This window comes from Jaminaea rosea, assembly GCF_003144245.1.
Source record: "Jaminaea rosea strain MCA 5214 unplaced genomic scaffold BDZ90scaffold_2, whole genome shotgun sequence".
In the NCBI taxonomy this organism is placed as follows: Eukaryota; Fungi; Basidiomycota; class Exobasidiomycetes; order Microstromatales; genus Jaminaea; species Jaminaea rosea.
Genome location: NW_020289976.1, coordinates 1,388,912 through 1,409,632, shown reverse-complemented (window position 1 = coordinate 1,409,632; position 20,721 = coordinate 1,388,912). Strand labels below are relative to the sequence as shown.

The following is a 20,721-nucleotide window of genomic DNA, read 5'->3' as shown; positions in this document are numbered from 1 at the left end:
TGTGTATGCGAGGAAATCTCCCTTCTATTCGCCTAACTTCGCGCTCCTCCGCCTTGGCCCCCGTCTCAGGCCCTCTCCCCACCCGGGTACCCATCATACATCCAAAAATTGATCAAGGCAAGCGCCGTATCAGGCTGGTCATGCGGCACAAAATGCCCCGCATTCCACACAGTGATATAGTTGAGCACCCCATCCGACCTAAAGACGCCCACGGGCTTCCTGTCCTCGTCGTACGGATGGGCATACCACACCTCGCTCGGGATCTTGCGCCACTTCTCAGCGCCGGACCACTCCAAGTCGTACGTCCATCTCTCCCCTCCTTGGTAGTTGCAGATAAAGTCCGCATCGCCGTGGTAGATGCCCACCCTGATGTCTGCCTCGAGGGCCTCGCGGACAGCCCAAGTCGAGTCGCGAGCCCCATCGCCAGACTTGCCGAAATGAGAAAACACGGCATCCGAGCAACCCATGAAGGTGCCATTGTGGTGATCCCCGTACAGCTTGTCGACGCCAAAGGCCTTCTTCGTCTTTGGATCGTTGAGGAATGTGGTGATCCAGGCATCCTCCTCGTACTCGCCCTTATGGCGCCAATCGTAAGGCGACCGGCCAGTCTTGTCCCATGGATCGGCAAGCTTCTTCTCGCAGTACTCCGTTGCCATACGACAGGCGAGGGCATCGTAGTGCGTGTCGTCGTCTGGCTTGGGCGAGTTGCACTTCTTTGTGAGGGCAAGGCAGGTAGGCAGGTCGGTTCGTGCCTGCTCGCATTGCGACTCGTTGTAGAACGGCCCGCGATCGAGGTGAAGCGGGTTGTCACACGCGTAGCTCACGTAGGCGGGGTATTGATGGATCGGGGACGACCACCCGTTGCCGATCAAGATTGAATTGAGCGGGAGAGGCTTCAGACCGCGCTCAGGGTGAGCTTTGGCTTCTGCATTGTCCTTGAGGATCTGGTGCGCGAGGAGAGGGACGTAACGGCCACCGTAGCTTTCCCCTGCGATGTGCAGGCGCGGTTTCTTGCCTATGTGAGCGCGTGGAGCGAACGGGCTGCCTTTGCCTCCCAGTGCTCCCTGCTGCTCGGCATGGAGGGCCAGCAAGTGCAGGAAGGCGGACGTGTCCTTCGCTGCGGCTGCCGTGTCCCACACGCGTGCCGGTGGGGGCTTCTCCAGCTCATTCTTCGTGCCATTGGTCCAGGCAGTGTACGAGAAACCCACGCCGGCCGGCTGGTCCAAGTAGAGAACCGAGGCATTGTTGTTCCACGAGTATGGGTTTGGCTCGGTATAGACGGCACCGTTCTTACCCTTCTTGATGCTGCAGGGTCCATTCTCCATGAGCAACCCCGTGAAGCTGGAGCAACCGGGCCCACCGTTCAGCCAGAGGATGACGTCCGTCTCTGTCCCCTCGAAGGGCTTCGTTGGCTTGTTGCGCGCCTCGAAGAAGACGAAATAGAAGTGCTCGCTCACCCCGCGAGGATGCTTCGCCCAGCGATCCTTTTCGTGCTGCGTCTCGTTGGCGTGCGGCTCCCAGAGCTTGTCGAGGTCCACGTCGAGATAGCCTGCCCAGGAGCGGGTGTGCGGATTGGACTCGCAGAGGGTGGAAGGTAGGCGATGCAGGCGGAGGGAGTGGGCGGGGAGAGAAGGGTGGCTAAACTTTGTCACCGTCTCATTGTCGACGTCGTCGCTGAAGCCCTGCCTGCCCTCCATGATGCCATCGTACGGCGGGGAAGGGAAGGGAGCTGCAGCTGCTGATACGCCGAATGGCACCTGGTTGGTAGGCTGCGCGTGGCTGGTGGTAAGTCCCGCCATGCCGACAGCGACAAGCGCGTAGACGGTATTGAGAGCACGCATCCTGCAATGCGCTCAAGAAAGGGGGGTCGTAGTGGTCAAGAAGCAAAGAGCTATGCCCAATTCTCGCCACGATCTTGAGTGAACGTCAAGCCGCCGACTCAGCTGTCCGTCCGCGTCTTCCTCTCGCTCGGGCCGCCCCAATTTCACGCCGCTCACGGCCACATCCACCGTAGGTCATGCGCACACGATGATGTTTTTTTAATACAAGGACAATAGCTCACAATCGAGTAGAAGAACAGATTAGTGCAAGAGCAAAAGTGGAATGAGCGCAGATGAGGCAAAGGCGCGAACCTTCCGCTGCGGGTCCTTCTCAACCTCGGCGCCCTCACTCACTCCTCCTCCGTCTGCCTCCCAAACCCAGACGAGTCGGGATCGATCCAGTCTACGATACCCAGGGAGTGCTGCGATGTATCCGCAGAGCTTGCGACTGCACCGGACGATGTAGAGTGGTAAGGAGGGCTGGACGAAGAGATGGCCTCCCCGCCCTGCTCGCTGCGCCCCTCATCCGCGTCCTCAAAGTCACCGGCGGACGAAGAGCTCATCGAAGGCTGCTTGGCCATGGAGGTCGCCGCAGGTGCAGAGAGGAGGTCGCTGTGGAAGCGTGTCTGCGTGGCGGTCTGGTCTTCATCGTCGTCATCACTGCCTGCCTGGAAAGCGAGCGGCGCACTGGCCGTAGAGGCCGTGTCGTTCGAAGCCGTTCCCGCGCTTGAGTCATGACTGCCGTTGCCTGCGCCTCCAGCTCCGAGAAGGGAAGTCCGTGCTGCTGGCGCTGAAGCTGGTGGCATCGTTGGCGTTGCAGCCCGGCCAGGGACGCCACTCGCTGCGCTGTCCTCTATCGTCGAGCGTCGTCCACCTGCACTGGACGTTGCTCGCCGCTCACGTCTTCGCGCGTACTTTTCTCGAGGGGTAGGACTGGTCGTCGAGCCCGCGGCGTCACCTTCACTTTCGCCCGCAACCCCATTCCCACTACTGGTCACACCCCCGCCCTGTAGCTTAGCCAGCATGGCCTGCGCGAGCTCAGACGGGTCCTTGCTCCTTGGCGGTGACGCCGCCATACCCCGAGGCTCACCACTCACAGCCTCCTCCACGCCATCCAGCCCAGGCGTACTTGGGCTTCCCGCGCCACCCAAACTTTCCTTTGCTCTCCTCGCAGCCCCCCTCTCCCTGGCCTTGCGCTTCGTCTTTGGTGTCCCACCCCCACTCCTCAGATTACCAAGCAACGTCTCCAGCACAAGACTGTCATCCACTCCAGCCTCCTTGCGCGCAAGGGCCTCCATACGCTCCTTCTCCCTCTCCTCAGCCGCAGCCCGCCTCTTTGCCTCGATCTGTCGCTGCTCCGATATGCGAACGTTATCCACCTTGACTTTGCGATATGCCGTGGAGAATTCGCGGAAGATACCAAAGAAGTCCTCGGTACGCATCGGCTGGGCGGCGGGAAAACCGCGACGTTTCGGGTCGGGTCCTTCACCAAAGAAGCGCAATGCATCAACGTAAGTGCGCTCGGTGAATTGCACCTGATCGCCCAGGCGGGAGAGGTCGGAGGTGGCCTCGTTGAGGAAGGGGAGCATGAGCTTCGTGTATGGGTCCTCCAGGTGCGTCTCGTCCTCGTCGATGAAGCGGTCCAGCTCCTTCTTGTGCTGGAGGCTGCCACTCTTCAGCTCGGCGAGCTCGCGCTTCAGGTCGAGAAGCTGCACGCGACAGGCCTCGGAGGGGTCGTCGAGCTCTTCGAGGAAGGCTTCGACCTCGGGGAAGGCTTTCGATACCGTGCGCTCGACGAAGTGGAGGAGGGTCGTGCCGTCTGAAGCTTTCGTGTCGACGAGCTTGTTGATCGACGAGATCTTGAATCCAAATGCACCGCCCTGCACGCCCGTCGCATTGAGGTAATTGCCCATCATCAGGATGATACCCAGCAGCTTGGCAAAGTTGGCTGCGTTGACCAAACCTTCTGAGCCGGCACGGATCTTGGAGGAGCCTTCCTTGACGAGCTCGAAAGCCTCCTTGTACTTGGTCATGAAGAGGAGACCTTTTACCTTCTCCTTGAGATGCGGGACGGTCATGAGGAGCACAACGAGGCGGTCCGCAGGGTGGAGTAGACGCAGCTCGTCGTCCGACGCATTGCGATACTCTCCCAGCTGACCCTTGGTCTCTGACTCGGGATAGTGGCGCAACAGCTCGGTCAGGAAGGACTGGTCGAGCACCACGTCGTTGCAGTTGACAATATGATGCGCCACCTCCTCCGGCGTGGCGTGCTTCGAGTCTGTTAAGCTGGAGCGCACACGCTTCAGCACCATCTCGATGCCCTGCCTCGTCTGGAAGGAGAGATGCGTCTTGAACTCGATCTTGTCCTTCTTGTTTGCAGCAGTAGTCTGCCGCTTGGCTGCTTGCTTGGCCTTGAAGTCTTCCTCCATTTCCTCGAATAAGCCCTCCGTTCTGAGGACCTGCGCGAGACGCTCCTCCTCGATGACGCCCTTGCCCCAGACTGTCTCTGCTGCGTGCTGCGGGGAGAGCTTGTCCCACTGCAGCTGCTTCATGCGCGTCTTGGCCATGTCGGCGACGTCTTTGCGCGTTGTCGACGGGTGGACAAAGACGCCCGAGGGTGGAGCAGGTGGAGCGGCCGTGGGACCAGCAGGACCGATGTCGCCCGTGTAGCTGGCACGCACGTTGAGCATCGAGTCGCGGTAGCCCCCGGCTGTGCTTGCGGCTGAGGCGGGCGTTGGCGGGATCGCACCTGGCGCCGCGGCGCGAGGTGTTGCAGGCACGCCCGGCATGGGCGGAGCAGGTGGTGCTGGCGGTGGAGGCGGCGGAGGCGCTGGAGGTGCTTCGCTCGCGGTGCTGGCAAACGAATCTGGGCGAGAGGGTGCTGGTGTATTTGACGGCGAGAATGCAGAGCCAAGCATCGGCGGAGGAGGCGGTGGTGGTGGTGGCGGTGGAGCAGGAGGAGGGCCCATGTCGCCGCTGACCATGCCCGGCATGGGAGGTGGCGGCGGAGGAGGTGGCGGACCCATGTCGCTGATGACTCCCGAGGATGGCGTTGGCTCGCTCGGACGGAGCGCGCGACGATTGCGAATCTCGTCGAGGAGCGACGTTGGTTGAGCGCCCGGCATCATCGGAGGCGGTGGCGGAGGAGGAGGAGCAGGCGGCGAGGCCATACTGTCCGCCGAGTCTGCGCCCTCCGCACCGTGCTGTGATCCTTTCTTCCTCCTCGTCGCGCGAGCGTCGTTCATGCGATCAGCGAGAGAGACGTTCTGAGCCATGCCAGCAGCCAGAGTAGCCTGAATGCGCCACTTGGCAGCCTCCGTCGTGTCGTCCTCGTCTTCATCGTCTTCCGTCTCGGCGCCGGCCGCCGGACGAGGATCCTGCTGCTCGCCGTCCTCCATCTGTGCTCGATTCCTCAGCGATTCGCGACGGACATCCTGCGAGATTCGCTGCCTCTGCGCCTCTTCAATCGCTGCATCGCGCTCCGGCCCGGATGGGGGCAGCGCACGCCCTTGCTTCTTGGCGTTTGCCTCGAGCTTGCGAATGGTACGATCGCGCTCCAGCTGCCTCTCGAGCGTGTCCACCATCTCTTGCCGATCAAGCGTCGCCTTACCGCCCGGGAAGAGCTCTTCCTGCCCTGCCTTTTCGCGCATCATCTCGTAGATCTCCCGATTCTGCACCTCTAGCTTGACGATGCGGTCTATATACCCCTTTTCCATGTCCTCGAGGTCGCGCTGAAGCCCCACCGCATTACCCCGCGACACCTCGAGGTCCTCCTCGAGCGACGAGATTTGCGCCTTGAGCTTGCCTACAAGCCCCTCGCTCTCCTGCTCGAGCTGAGCCTGCAACTTTGCCCTCTCCTGCTCTGCAGCGCGCGCTTCGTTCTTGAAGCGCTGCAGCTCAGACTGAATGGACTGCATATGATCTTGATCTGCAAAGCGCGACAGGACATTGTTGACCGAGGTGCCCAGGAGCGACGAGATGTCGGAGCGTTCCACCGCCCCCTTGCGGTCCATGACGACGGAGGTGACGAGGGAGTCGATGAGCTGGTACCAGTGCACGAGGTGATCTCCCTCCTGCCTGATCAAGAGGAGATGCTGCAGCGAGCTGAGGAAGAAGTCATAGGCGCGAGAACCAGAGACCTTCTCTACGATGGCCTTGAAGACGTCCACCGGATCGCTCATGTCGGTAAGGACGTCGCGGTTGAACGTCTCGACCACATCCTCGTGATCCGAGCTCGACGACGTCTCAAAGAGGTTGATCTGAGCGTCCAAGTCCTGATTCTTGAACGCCTTCATCTTGATGAGGATGCGTTGCAACCCGCTCGCCTCCATCTGATTGCGCAGATGGACGCGCACCTCGAACTCGGGCACGATGTCCGTCGACAGCAGCGCGTTGATGAGGAACATGTTGTTGATGGCGTACTCGTTGAGCGACGACTCTTGCGGGCCTACGATGCTGAGCTTCTTGACCTCGTCTGATGCGCCCACTCGACTGCCCATCGTCCCTCTGCCGTCGATGGTCTGCTCCAGGACGCGAAACCACGCATCAAAGCGGCCGTGATCCCCTTGCGAAGCCTTGATGTCGTCGAAGCCCTGGAGGACGAGGCGATGGCCCGTCGGCTTCTCCCAATGGCAGAGGAAGAGCAAGATGTCGGCAGACTGCTTGCGTGTAGCCAAATGTGCCGAAATCATCGAGTGTGTGATGCCAGAGATGCACTTGGGCTGGGCGAGGGCATCGTTGGCTCCCGGCTTGGAGTTGAACAGCGAGCGAAAGGCCTTGAGCACCTCGTACTCGAGAGCGATGTCGTTGTCGGTACGAAATGACTTGGCGTGCAGTCCGCCGAGGAAGCTAGCCAGCACAGGCGTGCCCTTTGCCTCGACGAAGCTCTGGATCCAGCCAATGGCGCACGTCCTCAGCGTGACTGCCAGGCTCTCGATATCCTTCGTCGTGACCGAACCGTCCATGAACTTCTTGATGAACCACTCTGGCGAATTGCGTGTGATGATCATACCGCGAGGGTTGCCCGCCACGTTCGCCTGCTGACGTCTATTACGCTCCCGCTCTTTGGACGACATCCATTCGGTGAGGCGATCGTTGTAGACCAGCGCCCACTTCTTGTCGACATTGAAGAGGAGCATGTTGCGCCGCATGCTGTCCTTATCCGCTGCGTTGCCGCCGAGAAAGTCGCGACGATCCATGAGCTCGGCAAACATGCGCTCCACCTCAACGTCGGGTGGGCGAGGCATGTAGAATTCCCCTGCTGGAGGTGGGGCTGACGGAGCCATGGACGGAGCTCTGAAGCTGCTCGTCGATGGCTGGCGTGGATGATGTGAAGGATGACCTGCGCCGACTGAGCGCTGATAGACGTCTGGTGAGCCATTCATCGGCTGAGGGACCATGGAGGACGATGCTGTTGACATGCGGTTGACGACATCGTTGGTCGTAGTGGCGCGAATGCTGTTCGTATCTGATACGGACGTCGAGGCACGGCTGGAGTGAGATGGGTCATAGTAGCCTGCGCTGCTTCCTCCTGCAGAGCTGTAAGGGCCCCCACGACTGCGATTCATGGCAGGGTAGAAGTCCCCTGTGCTCGAGCCTGACGCTGAGAGCATCCCACCAGCAGCAGATCCGCCCGGTCTCGCGCCCCCTCTGCCTTCTTTACTGACGTGTGGGTTGCTGCTGGGCCCGCTGATGTTCATCATCGAGGGCGCCGTGGACCCGGACATCGACGGCCGCGATGTATATGACGAGCGGTCATACGACATGCGACTGCTATTGGACGTCTCTGTGCTCGACTCATTGAGGGTCGTCCTCGACTTCTTCTTGCGGAAGAGATTGTCCATGACGGCAAAGGGCGACGACGAGAGTGGAGTTGTAGGAGGCGAGGGTAGTGCAGCCAGCCGTCTTGCAAGGCTTGAGCCACCTGAGAGGGAGGATCGAGGGCTACGAGGATTGGCAGGCTCGATGAATTGCAGAGGCTGCGATGGTTTCTTGCCTCCAAAAGACCAAGGCGAGGATGGACGGCGGAAGACGTGCGCTACCCGTCGGTTGCTGCTGCTGCTGCTGCTACTTCTGCTGCTGGGACGCTCGACCTCGAATCCGGACACGTAATCTTGCGAAAGTACGCTGCCACTGCAGCTACCACTACCGTCGCTTTCGACTCGTCGTACGCGCAGACAAGGAGTGCTAGGCGCAGAGGAGGACAGATGCCAGGGCGAGGACGAGGGAGGAGAAGCGAAAGGCTGCGGAGACGAAACGCGAGGCGATGAGATGAACTCCTGCTCGTCCTCTTCTCGCGGCGCGCAGTCCTCGTCGTCGAGACTAGTCTGTATGTGAATCGGCTGGGAGATGGCCTGCTTGCCGTATCGGACGCCCGTGTCCTCAGCGAGGGCTGCACCAGATAGGCTGCGAAGCGGGGAAGCAGAGAGGGGGCGAGACATGGCGGAGAGGATTGGAGATGATGGTCAGTTGGTGTTGCAAGCCGCCGCCGCCGCCTCCTCGTTTGTCTATACTCACATTAGCACTCGTTGGTCTCTGCTTTTGCTATCAGGGCAGCGGCGGCGAGACGCAAAGGGCGGGCGGCGATGAAGGCGGAAGAGGATCCAAAGTGAGCGGCGCCGAAGGGGGGCGGGCGACGAGGATGGCTGAGATACCTCGAAGAGATGACAACGACGAGGACAGCGACGACAACGACTGCGCCCTACGTCTGGCGGTCGTGTCTCCTAGAGTAGGGGTTGAGTGAGAGGAGGATGCAAAGGCAAGCTAACGAGGTGCCAGGGTCAGGTCAGTCGACTCGAGTCCGTCCTGTTGGTCTCGCTCAAAGCGCACACGCTGCTCACTCAACGCGGGGCGGGGCAGCGAGCGGGCGGGCTGAGCGCAGGCAGCGGGCGGGCTCACGATAGCGTTGGCAGAGAGCAGTGAGAGGCTCCAGAGGCGCGCGAATATCGCCATTATTGCTGCAGGCTGATCACGAAGTCAGTGCTCATCACGTACCACGTCCCAGAGCATGATATTGCTTTGAAGTCACTGCATCACCTTTCGCTACTCCTCGTCAGGCTATCCACACGCCCCACGCCTCACGCGCCGCCTCGCCGGGTCCCTCTTTGTCTCCACCGCGAATCCGTCCCTCGGTGGGCCTGCAAAAATCGGAGCGGACGGCTGAGCCTCGGCGTCGTCGAGGGCGGCGGCGGCGGCGGCGGCGGGAGGACGTCAGTCAGCGACTCTTCGCATCATTCGATCCACTTCCTCATCCCGTCCCGTCTCCGTCCCTTCCTTGATCGCCATCGCCTCATCTCGATAGTGACGACGACGACCGACGACACGATGGCTTCCTCTTCCTCTCCCGCCGCCCCCGGCTTCCCGCAGCCTGGCACCGGCCTCCCTCACACACCCGCAACGCCCGGCGCAGGCGAACTCCAATCGTTGCCCGTAGTGACGGAGCAACCACGGGCTCGCTCCATCTTCGCCTTTGCCGATCCTGTCACAAAGCCTCTCGCTCGCACCATGGCTTCGTTGCAGGAGTCTCGTCAGAAGTTGGGTCTTCCCAACCCGGGCACGATCGAAGGGCTGACTGTGCCTGTGCGAACTTGCCATGCTTCGAACCTTTTCTTCGATGGCGCGAGGGCCGACCTGGCAAAGACGGTCTCTTTCAACCCGATCTTCCAAGTCACTCACTCCTTCACCCATGGTGCACAAGGGGCGCCGCCGAGCTACCAATTCGGAGCTGTGCTCGGTACCAACAATGTGCGGCAAGACCAGAGACACGGAGGCCAGATGATCCTCAGCAGCTACTGACCATGCCATGTCTCTCCCCCTTGCCCCGCTCGCAGACCTTCATGCAGGGATCCGTCGACGACTCATCCAGCGTCATGATGCGTCTCAACCAGCGCTGGGCGCCAGGCCACATCACCAAGATCCAAGGCCAGGTGAGCCCCGCCGCTGCATAGCCATGCTCGGTGCCATCCCGCTCACCCACTCGCTCCTCGCACGCATAGCTTCCCGGCGCTACGACTGGCTCTCCCCCCTTCATGCAAGTGGAGCACGACTTCCAAGGCCTAGACCACTCGATCAACCTTCGCGCAATGAACCCCTCGCCCACAGACCTTACCGGAATCTACCAATTCAACTTCCTCCAATCCCTGACCCGCAACTTCGCCCTGGGACTGGACACGGTTTGGGTGCGCCAAACGGTGGACATGAACGAGGCCAACATGGGGTACGTGGCCAAGTGGACCTCGGATGCCCGCGATGCCGTGGGTACGCTGCAGCTGCAGCCGCAGGGGATCGCTCAGGCTACATACTGGCAAAAGGTGGCGGAGAGGGTCGAGGCGGCGGTAGATCTCCAGGCCATTGCGCAGGGTGGAAGGAGAGAGGCAGCTGCTACCTTGGGTGCCAAGTGGGACTTTAGGATGTCGACTTTCCGTGCGTCGATCGACTCGGGAGGCAAGGTGACCAGCTTGTTGGAGACGAGGCTGAGCCCCTCGTTTGGGTTCACCGTCGGTGGTGAGATCGATCATGTCAAGAATGCGGGAAGATTCGGCGTGGGCATCTCCATCGACAGCGTGGGCGATCACCTGCCTGTGCCTACCGACCCGAGCGCCCCGCCTCCGGCTTCACCGAGCCCGCCCATGTAAAGCGGGTGAGTGAGGAGACAAAAGGCGCAGGGTAGGGAGGTTGGAGTAGTAGAGCAGGCGCAGCGTGCCGGGGCGCGATACGACGTGTGGACGACGAGGCATCTTGGGCATCGAGTAGAATGGGAGAGTCAATCGCGTTGGACCCCAGCCTGTAGTCTATTGCACGCACACACACACACACATGCACACCCACACATCACCGCCATCACACCACTTTGCGCTCAAGCTTGCAACTTGTAAGATTGGCTATGCGTTCGCCACCGCTATGAAGTCTTCTCGCCCGTCGTCTTCTTGACATCGCCGCTAGCCTGCTCTGCGATCTCCTCGCTGACCTCAGGCGCAATGGCAGCCTCGGCCGCCTCGCTCGCCGAAGGTGCTGCTTGTGGCTGCCCAACGGCTTTTGCCGCTACCTCTGCCGCTGTCTCCGCCACCGCCTCCTCCTCCGCTTCATCGCGCAGCTTCATCTTCTCTAGCATCGCTTTCCTCAACTCGTGTACCTCCTCCCTCTCCCTCTTCTGCTCCTCAAGAGCCAACTCCCCTTCAACCTCTTCGCGGATAGCCCTCCTCCTGGCCTTGTGCTTGCGGGAGTGTTTGTTCTCTAGGTCGTCGCGCATGAGCAGCTCGATGGGCAATGAGTCCAGGTGGGCGCGCGAGAGACGGAGGGCTGGGGACGAGGGGCCGTCTTCCTTGCCTTCGGGGAAAGGGGCGACGAGGCGACCAGTGGCTTCGTCACGACGATAAAATCCTGCCGCATAGCCTGCGCCGCGCTTTTCTGCTTCGGTATCGACGGGTAATGTCCAGTTCCCGGCAGCTGGGCCCTCTCTAGGTGCGAGGTCCAGGTAGTCGGAGGGAGCAAATGATCGCCCGCCATTCTCAATGTGCGTAGACGCCTCGCCCGCAACCCAATCGGCTCGCTTCTGCCCCGCAAGAGCGAGGATCTCGCTCGCCGTAGGCGGCTGAGGAACAGGAGTGGCTTTGCGATAGCCTTGACGCTTGTTCCTCTCCGCGAATCCGGCATAGACGCCCATGCGGCGCTTGGCCCCCTCGCCACGCTCGAGATCTGCAGCTCTCTTTGCCTCCGCAGCTCGCTGCGCCATCTCCTTACGCCTGACCTCTACTTGCGCCTCGCTGATCGGACTCGCCCAGGGCCTTTCGGGGTTGAGCAGCACAGGGTCGAATGGGCTCCAGGGAAGCCACGTCTCCTCCTCCACGACGTCGCGCTTGGTCAGCTCAGCCCTGTTCTGTGGGCGTGGTCGCTCCGGCTCTGGCCAGGGCACCTCGATGCGTGACGTCGTTCCATCTGCTTCCTTGACTACGGCGATGCGCTGCCACATCCACCTGCGCAAATGACGGTTGTAATGGACGTTCCGCCTCTCAAGCCTGTACGCATAGCGCGGCGGGGCATTCTTGTCGCCCTCGCCGGGGGGGATGCGTAGCACCAAATTCGAGTAATGCACAGCCCGCGGTACCTCGACGACATTGCCCTCTCTTCCCTTCTCCGGCTCGTTCTCATCCATCATCCTCGACGGGATATGTTTCAAGCTCTTGGGTGCTCGCGGGTTCTTGGCATCCGTATCCGTCAGATAAAGCACATTGCGCTTCTTGTCCACGCTCTGCACTATTCCTTCTCCCCTAAGCTTCTCACGCGGATCAAATCCCAGATCCTGGCCTACACGGCCGGTGCGCAACTTGACTTCATCGCCTGGCGCGAGGTTCCAGAAGGGGATTCGGTCCTGCGGATGGACGAAGTGCTGCGGTTCGCGGAGGTTCGAGGGGATTGACTTTGCGTCAAATTTGGACGAGGGTTTGGGTGGCTTGAGGTGCGCAAAGTTGCGTGTCACGCCGGAGCGTGTGCCGGCGAAGGACATGCTGGTGCGAAAGGGTGGGTGGTGATGAGGTGAGGAGGAAGTGGGGAGTGAGAGCAACTCGAGTCGAGGCGGCCCACGAAGAAAGTGACTGACGGAACGGCACGCGGGCGGGCGGGCGGGCGAGGGCGGAGCCACTCGAGTCGAGTCCAGTCGAGTGGAAGCAACCAAAGTCGACGTCGACCGCTTCGCAGCTTCCTGACCGACATCATCACAGCATAGCATCGCGGCACCATGTCCTCGCCATCAACACTCGCTTCGATGATCAGAGCGGCCCAGCGCACGCTTCCCGCGTCACCTCTGGCTACGTCGAGCCGTCGTACTCTCACCTCATCGGCACCTCGCCGCGCAGACGACCCCACATCCGGCGTACGAGACTACGTCCAATCCCTTACCTCGTCCGCCGCGTCCGCCTCGTCGTCATCACGGACGCCCGCCTTCCGAGCCGGCTCAAGATCACCTGCCAGCCCATCATTTGCAGTCAACAGCCCGCGAGCCGCGCCCAACCACCTCGGCGCCATGCGCTCCCCATCCGCTGGGCCCGGCGGTGTTGGCGCGGGAGGTGTGGCTCGACCAGCAGCCAATGCGACGGCCAAGGCTCAGGCTATTCGTATGGCCTTTCATGGACAGGTAAGCACGAGATATACATGCAGTGCCTTCTCAGCGCAACGCCAGTGCCCGCTCACAGCTCAACATCCCACGCTCGCGCCCGCAGCACTACACTCCCCCCTCACTCACCTCCCCTGCGCAAATCTCTCAACAAACATCACGCGCTCGCCCCTTGCTAGGCCCACCGAAGCACATTGCAGTCCAAATCGACCAGATCCATCGCCTAGGACTCAACCCGGCCAAGCCTAGCTTGCAGGACGACTCGTACAAGAACCCGGCACTGATGACGCAATTTGTTACCGAGATGGGAAAGATCATGCCGAGGAGTCAGACGATGCTTACGAGGAAGAGTCAGAGGCGGGTGGGCAAGGCGGTACGCAGGATGAGGAGTATGGGATTGATGCCTGTATTGGCTAGGCCGCAGTTCTGAGCGGAAGATGGGGAGAGGAATACTCACTTGTGTTCATCGAGTGTTTGCGCTACTGAGGTGGTAGTGAGAAAGGCGAGATCGAACTGCGTGCGATCGATCGGCATTGCCTGACCGAGATCTGCCCAGATGAAGGCCGCAAAGAGCTGCTGGATGCTACCTTTGCACTGAGACTCCACACGAGCTTTTCGGGCTCGACGAGGCGATCCGCCACCTATCCCACCACACTCAGTAACGCCTCTGCTCACTTTTCGAGGCGACCATCAGTACAATCGACAAGCGACGAGTAAGCTGGACAACAGCCTGTTGAAGGATGACGGTACGGGGCATTCGAGATAGAGGACCCATACGGTGACAGCGGCTCTCACGTACAGCGAGGGTCAGGGTGCTTGTAGCGACATGCTTCTCTCGTGTCACAAGATGTATTCGTGGTCGCAAAGTAGCCCGAGCGTCGATCGTGTGCGTTCAACGTCTCCCGACAAATCGCTGAGCACGACCGTCGACTTGCCGTGAGCAGAGTGTGTGTGAAGCGCTTTGGTCATCTCGCGCTCCTTCTTGTACCTACATGGCGGCAGATGCATCTGGAATCCAACGATGTCATGCCTCACGTCCCTCCTTGCGACCCGAATTGCTGGCCGAATCGCCCGAATACCACCAAATTGCGCTCCTCACGGCCACCTCAGCCTGCGGTTAGCGTCACTTTCTTTTGGTCCGGCTGTCCCTCCGTTCCGACACCTCGACCTCACCGCGCGCGGTGGACCCAGTCGCTCTCGCGAGGGCCGATTCGTCGAGCCCGCCTTGCCTGCCTGCAAGCAGCCTGTCCGCCGCCCCGCCTGCCCACTGAGCCCAGCCAAGGATTGAGCGACTGCGATCTTCGGCCCTTCCTCCTTACCACTCTTCCATCCTCATATCGATCAAAGATGGCAAAGTCTAAGAACCACACCAACCACGTTAGTATCAGCATATGGAATGGAGATAAAGGCGGGCACGATGCGGGAGAGGAGGAGATTGAGAGTGTAGGGAGCGAATGGGAATGGACTGGAGGAAGGTTTGGACGGCCGAGGATGATTGTCTTCGCTAGATGAGAGTGGCAGCAAGACGAAGGATAGACTGCGCCTCTACTTGAGGAGACCTCAGGCTGCTTCTAGCTGGCATGTGATGAGGCAGTGGAAGGGGCAGGGAAGACGAAGGAGGCACCGGTCGTCGGTCGAGGTGGTCTGAGATCTGGCGGGCGATCCGATATCCTGCAAGAGGAGACAGGGGATAGCAGCTGTTGCGCAGGGCAAACACTCGGAGACGAGCCCTCTCAGCAGCATGAGGAGGCGGGAGAGAGGAAAGGTCGCGCTGGCTGCTGCGGACCTCGTTCAGACTCCATTTCAACGTATCCTCGAACAATCACCACTCACACATCTTCCTCTTCTCCCCTTCCACGCAAACAGAACCAGAGCAGAAAGGCTCACCGCAACGGTATCAAGAAGCCCAAGACGAACAGGTACCCTTCGCTCAAGGGTGTCGACCCCAAGTTCGTCCGCAACCAGCGATAGTGAGTTGCGCCAAGCCTCCCCTGACTTGGCCGGAGTGTCAGAGGACGCGGAGCTGACCATGCTCAACCCTCCCTCGCCCCTCGCTCTCGCCCACAGCGCCAAGCACGGAACCGAGAAGGCCCTCCGTGAGAGCCGTGCCGCTGCTAGGACTGCTGCGTAGAGGAAGGATGGTTCTTGCCGTTCGATGACTTCACCATCGATGAAGGTGGTGGGGCCATTGGCGGCGTAGTGGACTAGCGGGAGGGCTCTCTTCTTTGCCCTTTCGCTCGACATTGGCTCGCCTCCTCACCTTGTACAACTTTGATCCTCACAATCTACATCTACAGCACTACGGCACGCGTGTACACTCGGTTCGTCAAGCGTGCCGCGCCATCTCTTCTTGATTGCCGGCGGGAGAAGCTACGGCGGCCAGTCGTCGTCATCCACCTGCTCGTCATCCGGGACGCTATCATCGTGATCCACATCAGCCCCTCCTCCCTGCCATTCCTCCCCATTCTCGCTCGCCTGCTGTAGCCGCCATGCTGCCGCTTCGCCTCTTCGCTCCTCGTCTCCATCGTCGTCCTCATTCCCGTCATCGCCGTCGTCAAAGTCGAACTCAAAGTCTTCGCCCACACCAGCAGAATCGTCAAAGTCCAGCTCCCCTTCGCCCTCACCGTCTGCTTCACCTCTGCCCTCCGTCCTCACACTGCTCTCCCCTTGCTCTTCCACAATCACTGGCACCCACCCTCCCAACCTCCTCCCCAAACCAGTCATACCCTCCAACTCCCTCATCACCTCTCGCTGCCTGACTGCGTCCCTCTGCTGTGCGAAGTGACTCGACTGCAAGGAGAGAGAGAGGGCAGTGCTCATCGGTCCGCCGATACGGGAGGGCGGCGAGGTGCCTAGCGCTTTGGCCGGACTTGTGGAGAGGACGAGAGGTGGGGAGATGCTGGTGGGGTTGCTGTTGGCAGCTAGGCCGCCGCCTTCAGAGAGGCCAAATAGGCGACGCTTGACGTCTGCTGTAGACTCCCCGGTCGGTCGGTGCTGCGGAGGCGGCGGCGACAGCGGCGGCTCGGCACTTTCTTCTATCCTGACCCTGCGTAGCTCTTGCTCCAATGGTGAAGGTTCGTCTCCGTCCGCTTTCGACGGTAGGTTGTACGCTGAAAAGCCATTCTGCCGCTCTTCAGGCGACTGCGTGCTTCCCTCAGCCGTAGCCTTCTTGGAGGCGGCGGCGCTGGCGGCCGGCGTGTTACTACGATGTCGTCCCCTCGCGAGGCCGAGTCGCTCCGATTTGCGAATGGCCGTCTTGGGGATGAAGATGGATGATGTCGAAGAAGAAGAAGAGCTGCTTGCCATGGTGGGAGACGCCAGCGGTATGGCTTGAAAGGGAGCGCAGCGCTGTGCTCGCTCTCGATTGTCCTCGTGATGTTTGGCAAGCCTGGGCGACGCTCGAGCCATGGCTTTTTCGGCCCTGGCACTCACTTGGCGGCGCCGATGAGCCGCCGGCTAATCTGTGGCCGCCCCCACTGACTCCCACCCGTCTTCTCGCCGCTCATTACTACGCCGCTTTTACCGCTCTGCACTTCTTGGCTCCTTACCACATCCATCCTGCGTCTTTGCACACAATGAGCGCCGCACCCGAACAGCACAAAGCCATCAGCGCCCCCATCCAAGCAGTGGACGCCTCGCGCATCCCTCCAGCAGGCCCCGTCGCGATCCTTCCTTCTGATCATCCCAACTGCAAGCGCTATACCTCCGACATCCTCTCCGCCTTTCCCGATCCCCCTCTCGCACCCCTGAGCAAGGAGACTCGCGGCGTCATCTGGCTCGACATCTCTGCCCACGCCAAGCTGGGCGAGGTACTCGACGCCAATCCGCAGGTAGGGTGGGTCCAGCTCGTCCAGGCTGGAATCAACCTGTACAAGGACGTGATCCACAAGCACAACGACAAAGTCTGGACGAGCGCAAAGGGCTCCTTTGGCCAGCCCGTGGCCGAGCATGCGCTTATGATGATCCTCGGTCTACTCCGCAAGATTCCGCAGCGTATCCGCTCAACCAGCTGGGCCCCCGCTGCAGGCCTGTCCTTGTACAACCGCCGGGTCACCATTGTCGGAGCAGGCGGAATCACCCTCGCCCTCCTCTCGCAGATCGCACCCTTCAGCCCACATGTCACTGTTCTGCGTCGTCGCTCCGATCCATTGGAGGACGAAGTCATCCCGCCCGGACTCAAGGGGCGCGTCGAGGTGGACACATTCAAGCGCCTTCACGAGGTATTGCCCAAAACGGAGGTGCTGGTCATCGCTGCCGCCCTGACGCCAGGGACCAACGGAATGATCGGAGCCAGAGAGCTCGAATTGCTCCCATCCCACGCTGTGCTGGTCAACGTGGCTCGCGGCGAACATGTACAGACAGACGCCATCGTCGAGGCCTTGCGCAAGGGGAAGCTCGCCGGAGCAGGGCTAGACGTTACGGCTCCCGAGCCGCTCCCCGAGGGACATCCTCTTTGGAACCTCGAAGTGGAGAGCGACACTGCTCTCGAGCAGATCGACGAGGAGCTTCGACCCAGCGCACAGGAGAAGACAGGCGGCAGGAGGGCAAACGTGATCATCACGCCCCATACGGCCGACACGCCAGCTATGATTCGTCCGCTGATCGTCAACCGCTTTGTGGTTAATCTCAAGGCGCTGCAGGAGGGCAAGGGGAAGTTTGAGGGAGTGGTGGACAACGAGCATGCGTACTGAGGTGGCAAAGCGGTAGAGCTGCAGCTAAGAGGGGGTTGATGATGATGATACATTGCACTCTATAATGCTCAAAGACACTCAAGCCCTATTTCCGCCCTGCTGCTCGAACGTCTCTTCCTCGGAGTCGAGCACTTCTTCATACTCCTCCGCATCATCTTCGTCGTCCTCGTTCTCCTCACCAGCCGCTCCCTCCTGCTCAGCCCCTTCCGTAATGATCCGTCGCATCGCCTCACGCTCAGCCTCAGGCAGTGATCCCAGCGCAGCCATGAGAGCGTCCTGCAGTTCAGCGGGATCACCACCATCTTGCTGCGCTGCATCACCCTCTCCGGCAGCCTGACCGCCTTGCTGCTGCTGCTGCTGAAACCATCCTCGCAGCCTACCAGCAGCAAAAGCCGCCAGGCGACCCATGATCCCCTCGCCCATCTCCACGTCGTCCTCTGTGCCGCCTCTCTGCCCGGCTGCAGTGCCTCGTTGTGTTCGTCCCTGCCCGAACAAGGGCGCAAAATACTCCTCATCCACCCTCGTCACCGCCGCGCCTCGAAGTTTGGATGGCGGCAAAGGGTCATGAGCATTGAGGTTCGCTTCGTCCTTGGCGATGGAGCGCGGAAGGCAGGAGAGTAGCTGAGTCCGCAAAGCGTCAGGCAGATCCGACGCAATAACGTGGCGGTAGACCCCCTCGACCTGCTCCTCTGTCGGTCTCGCCGCACCGCTGTCTGAAGCCTTGATTCCACCTTCGCTCTCGACACTCTTGAGCGTCTCTTGCAGCCAATCCCTGTTGTCGGCGTCTTTCCAGAGAGACTCGCTGCGTAGCGCGTATAGCTGGGCGAGGATCTCCTGTACGTCGTTGGGATCCTGCACTCCCAGCTTGGGTGAAAGGGGAGGGAGGGCAGTCTTGGAGGCGAGAGCGGATAACATGTAGGAGTGCGAGTGGATGGCGCGCTTGAGTAGGTCGGTTGAGCTGGGCGATGAGGAGGAGCGCAGTGAGGTGGCGGATCCTGACTTCTTCTTGCCTTGCTTCTCGTCAGCCTCCATTGCGCGCACAGCGAGAGCCTCGGCGAAGGCCAGTCCACCGAGCCAGTCGGCATTGCTGCCCTCCTTGCCTTTGCCCTTCTTGCGCAGCGCCGGCAGGAAGTCATCGACAAGCCACTGGTGCTGACTAGACTTGACCGCCAAGAAGTCAATCCAGAGCAGTGCGCCGTGCGGGTCCCTCTCAGGCTCCAGAGCGAGGAGCAGCTTGCTCCACTCAAGCGCCGTCCTCCAAGTCCCTCTCCTCCCCAAGAATCCCACATTACGATGCACTGCCAACCAGAGTGCTCGATTCTCCACCTTGTCAAAGTCCACCCGCATCGGCCCGCCTGCGGCACCACCGCTGGTCAAGGAGCCAACCCACTGCGTCGCAGCGGTGCGCTCAAAGGCAAAGAGGATGCGCGCATTCCAGTCTGCAGCCTGGGCTAGATCACCCTGATGCTTCGCTATGTCGCTCAAAGAGCTGAGCAAGTGGATATGCCAGGGGTAAGGGCGGAATAGGGCGTAGATGCTGTTCGGGTCATAGGTGGCTACCGCTGCTTGGAACTCGTATTGAGCGGTCCGGTAGGCTTTGCTGTGTGTCCAGGTGGCCATCTTCTCCCCGCTGTCCTCATCGTCGATCAGCTCGCCTTGAATGCCTGTGAAGGTCCTCGCAATAGGTGGCCAGTCTTCCCTCGGCTGGACGAGGACGCTTCGTGCCTTGAGGTTGGGGTTGCGAGCCATCATCCTTGCCTTGGCTCCTCGGGCAGCGCGTTGCGCTCCTGCGCCTCCTGTGCCCCCCTCGCCGTCCGTCCCGGCATTGGAAGCCTCGAAAGCTTTGATCGCTGCGGAGCCGAACTGACGCTTGAGCTCGATGCTTGGGTCGAGGTTCGAAGGGTTGAGTGTGAGTGAGGAGCGAAGGGAGGATGGACCACCAGCAGCAGCGGATGTCGAGGGAGCGGCAGAACCTGTCGCAGAACCCGAGCCCCCGCCTGCCTTCATGTGTGGCTGCGAGGAGAGGAGGGAGTCGAAGTCATCGAGAGACATCTCAGAAAGGCCCTTTGTTGGCGCAGTGCCACCCGAGGGTGTGTTCGCCTTCGACTTCTTCTTGGCCGCCATTGACGCTGCGGATGCTGATGCCTCGTCTGCTTCGGCTGCCACCTCCTCTCCCTCGGCCGGTTTCGCCTTGCTCTTCTTTTTCTTCTTCTTGTTCTTCTTCTTTTTGGAGGCAGCGGGCTTCGTATCGGCGACCTGCTCCTCATCGCCGCCCTCCTCGTCGTCCTCCTCCTCCTCACTGCCAGCACCATCCTCTCCGGCGTTGAGCGCAGCAAAGATGGACTGAGCGGCCGGTGCTTGTGGCTTTTCCCCTTCCTCCTCTTCCTCCTCTTGCTCAGGCTCTTCTTCCTCTGTCGGTGCCGGCTTGACAGCAGCTAGCTCACTGAGCTCCTGCTGTTCTCTTGCCTGCCTCTTGTTGAGGCGTTTAGCGGCCATGGCTGGTGAATGAGATTGTGGTAGTGAATGCAGCTCTTCACGATCGGATGACCAGACTTTCTTGCCGTCGTCGCTGAGCTTCGCGTGGAGGTGGACGAGTCCGCAAGTCGGAACGGAGTCTTACCTCTATCCCAACAACCACTCTTCGCCGCGGCGTCTTCTGGTGACGTAGTCGTCATGTTACTCAGCCCTGCTCGACATTGATGTCACCACCGACCCTTCGCTTCCATTGTCAACAACTGTATCTTCGAGTCCGAGCTGCGCTCGCGCACCACCACCAGCACTCATGCCACGCCGCTCGCTCTGCCTGCCCTCGACGATCCCACGTCGCATGCAAGGAAAGGGCTTCGCGTTCCAAGAATCGCTCGCTCAGGCCGGCAGGCGAGGTCGAGGTGTGCGACCTCGAGCCAGCCAGACTAGCCGGGCTGGCGGCGGGCGTACATCCAACACCTCACTCGCCTCTCCGCGCGCGCGTGCGTATGTGTGTGTGTGTGTGTGCCTCTCTCTCCGCTACTCCTAGTCTATTTCAAGTGTCACACCTTGCCCCCTCGCGCCAGGCTGCCGTCGCTCGCTCCCTCGCTCGCACGCTCGCAGCCACTAAAAGCGA

At 60.9% G+C, this 20,721-nt stretch overlaps 8 protein-coding genes across 8 annotated transcripts; 4 read left to right on the top strand and 4 right to left on the bottom strand.

Moving 5' to 3' along the window:
* Positions 1 to 65: 65 nt before the first annotated feature.
* BDZ90DRAFT_226055 (hypothetical protein) lies at positions 66 to 8,260 on the bottom strand (the record flags this gene model as incomplete). Its single annotated transcript, XM_025504695.1, has 2 exons — positions 66 to 1,842; positions 2,175 to 8,260. The coding sequence occupies 2 exons, from the start codon at positions 8,258 to 8,260 to the stop codon at positions 66 to 68; spliced, it is 7,863 nt and encodes a 2,620-aa protein (XP_025364450.1).
* A 780-nt stretch (positions 8,261 to 9,040) lies between these two features.
* Positions 9,041 to 10,943, top strand: BDZ90DRAFT_230675 (putative TOM40-mitochondrial import receptor). Its single transcript, XM_025505570.1, has 3 exons — positions 9,041 to 9,563; positions 9,650 to 9,745; positions 9,815 to 10,943. The coding sequence occupies exons 1-3, from the start codon at positions 9,144 to 9,146 to the stop codon at positions 10,451 to 10,453; spliced, it is 1,155 nt and encodes a 384-aa protein (XP_025364449.1). The 5' UTR covers positions 9,041 to 9,143; the 3' UTR covers positions 10,454 to 10,943.
* On the bottom strand, positions 10,494 to 12,363 carry BDZ90DRAFT_230674 (hypothetical protein). The gene has a single exon (XM_025505569.1). The coding sequence runs from the start codon at positions 12,319 to 12,321 to the stop codon at positions 10,717 to 10,719; it is 1,605 nt and encodes a 534-aa protein (XP_025364448.1). The 5' UTR covers positions 12,322 to 12,363; the 3' UTR covers positions 10,494 to 10,716.
* A 146-nt stretch (positions 12,364 to 12,509) lies between these two features.
* BDZ90DRAFT_230673 (hypothetical protein) lies at positions 12,510 to 13,365 on the top strand. Its single transcript, XM_025505568.1, has 2 exons — positions 12,510 to 12,948; positions 13,034 to 13,365. The coding sequence occupies exons 1-2, from the start codon at positions 12,553 to 12,555 to the stop codon at positions 13,355 to 13,357; spliced, it is 720 nt and encodes a 239-aa protein (XP_025364447.1). The 5' UTR covers positions 12,510 to 12,552; the 3' UTR covers positions 13,358 to 13,365.
* Positions 13,366 to 14,554: 1,189 nt separating this feature from the next.
* Positions 14,555 to 15,192, top strand: BDZ90DRAFT_120355 (hypothetical protein). The gene is made up of 2 exons (XM_025503285.1): positions 14,555 to 14,897; positions 14,995 to 15,192. Exons 1-2 carry the CDS (start codon positions 14,669 to 14,671, stop codon positions 15,084 to 15,086), a joined length of 321 nt encoding a protein of 106 aa, XP_025364446.1. The 5' UTR covers positions 14,555 to 14,668; the 3' UTR covers positions 15,087 to 15,192.
* Positions 15,193 to 15,256: 64 nt separating this feature from the next.
* On the bottom strand, positions 15,257 to 16,266 carry BDZ90DRAFT_230670 (hypothetical protein). The gene has a single exon (XM_025505567.1). It carries the CDS (start codon positions 16,231 to 16,233, stop codon positions 15,298 to 15,300), a length of 936 nt encoding a protein of 311 aa, XP_025364445.1. The 5' UTR covers positions 16,234 to 16,266; the 3' UTR covers positions 15,257 to 15,297.
* Positions 16,267 to 16,407: 141 nt separating this feature from the next.
* On the top strand, positions 16,408 to 17,856 carry BDZ90DRAFT_230669 (hypothetical protein). Its single transcript, XM_025505566.1, has one exon. It carries the CDS (start codon positions 16,503 to 16,505, stop codon positions 17,616 to 17,618), a length of 1,116 nt encoding a protein of 371 aa, XP_025364444.1. The 5' UTR covers positions 16,408 to 16,502; the 3' UTR covers positions 17,619 to 17,856.
* BDZ90DRAFT_230668 (DUF654-domain-containing protein) lies at positions 17,647 to 20,346 on the bottom strand. Its single transcript, XM_025505565.1, has one exon. It carries the CDS (start codon positions 20,112 to 20,114, stop codon positions 17,697 to 17,699), a length of 2,418 nt encoding a protein of 805 aa, XP_025364443.1. The 5' UTR covers positions 20,115 to 20,346; the 3' UTR covers positions 17,647 to 17,696.
* Between the last annotated feature and the right edge of the window lie 375 nt (positions 20,347 to 20,721).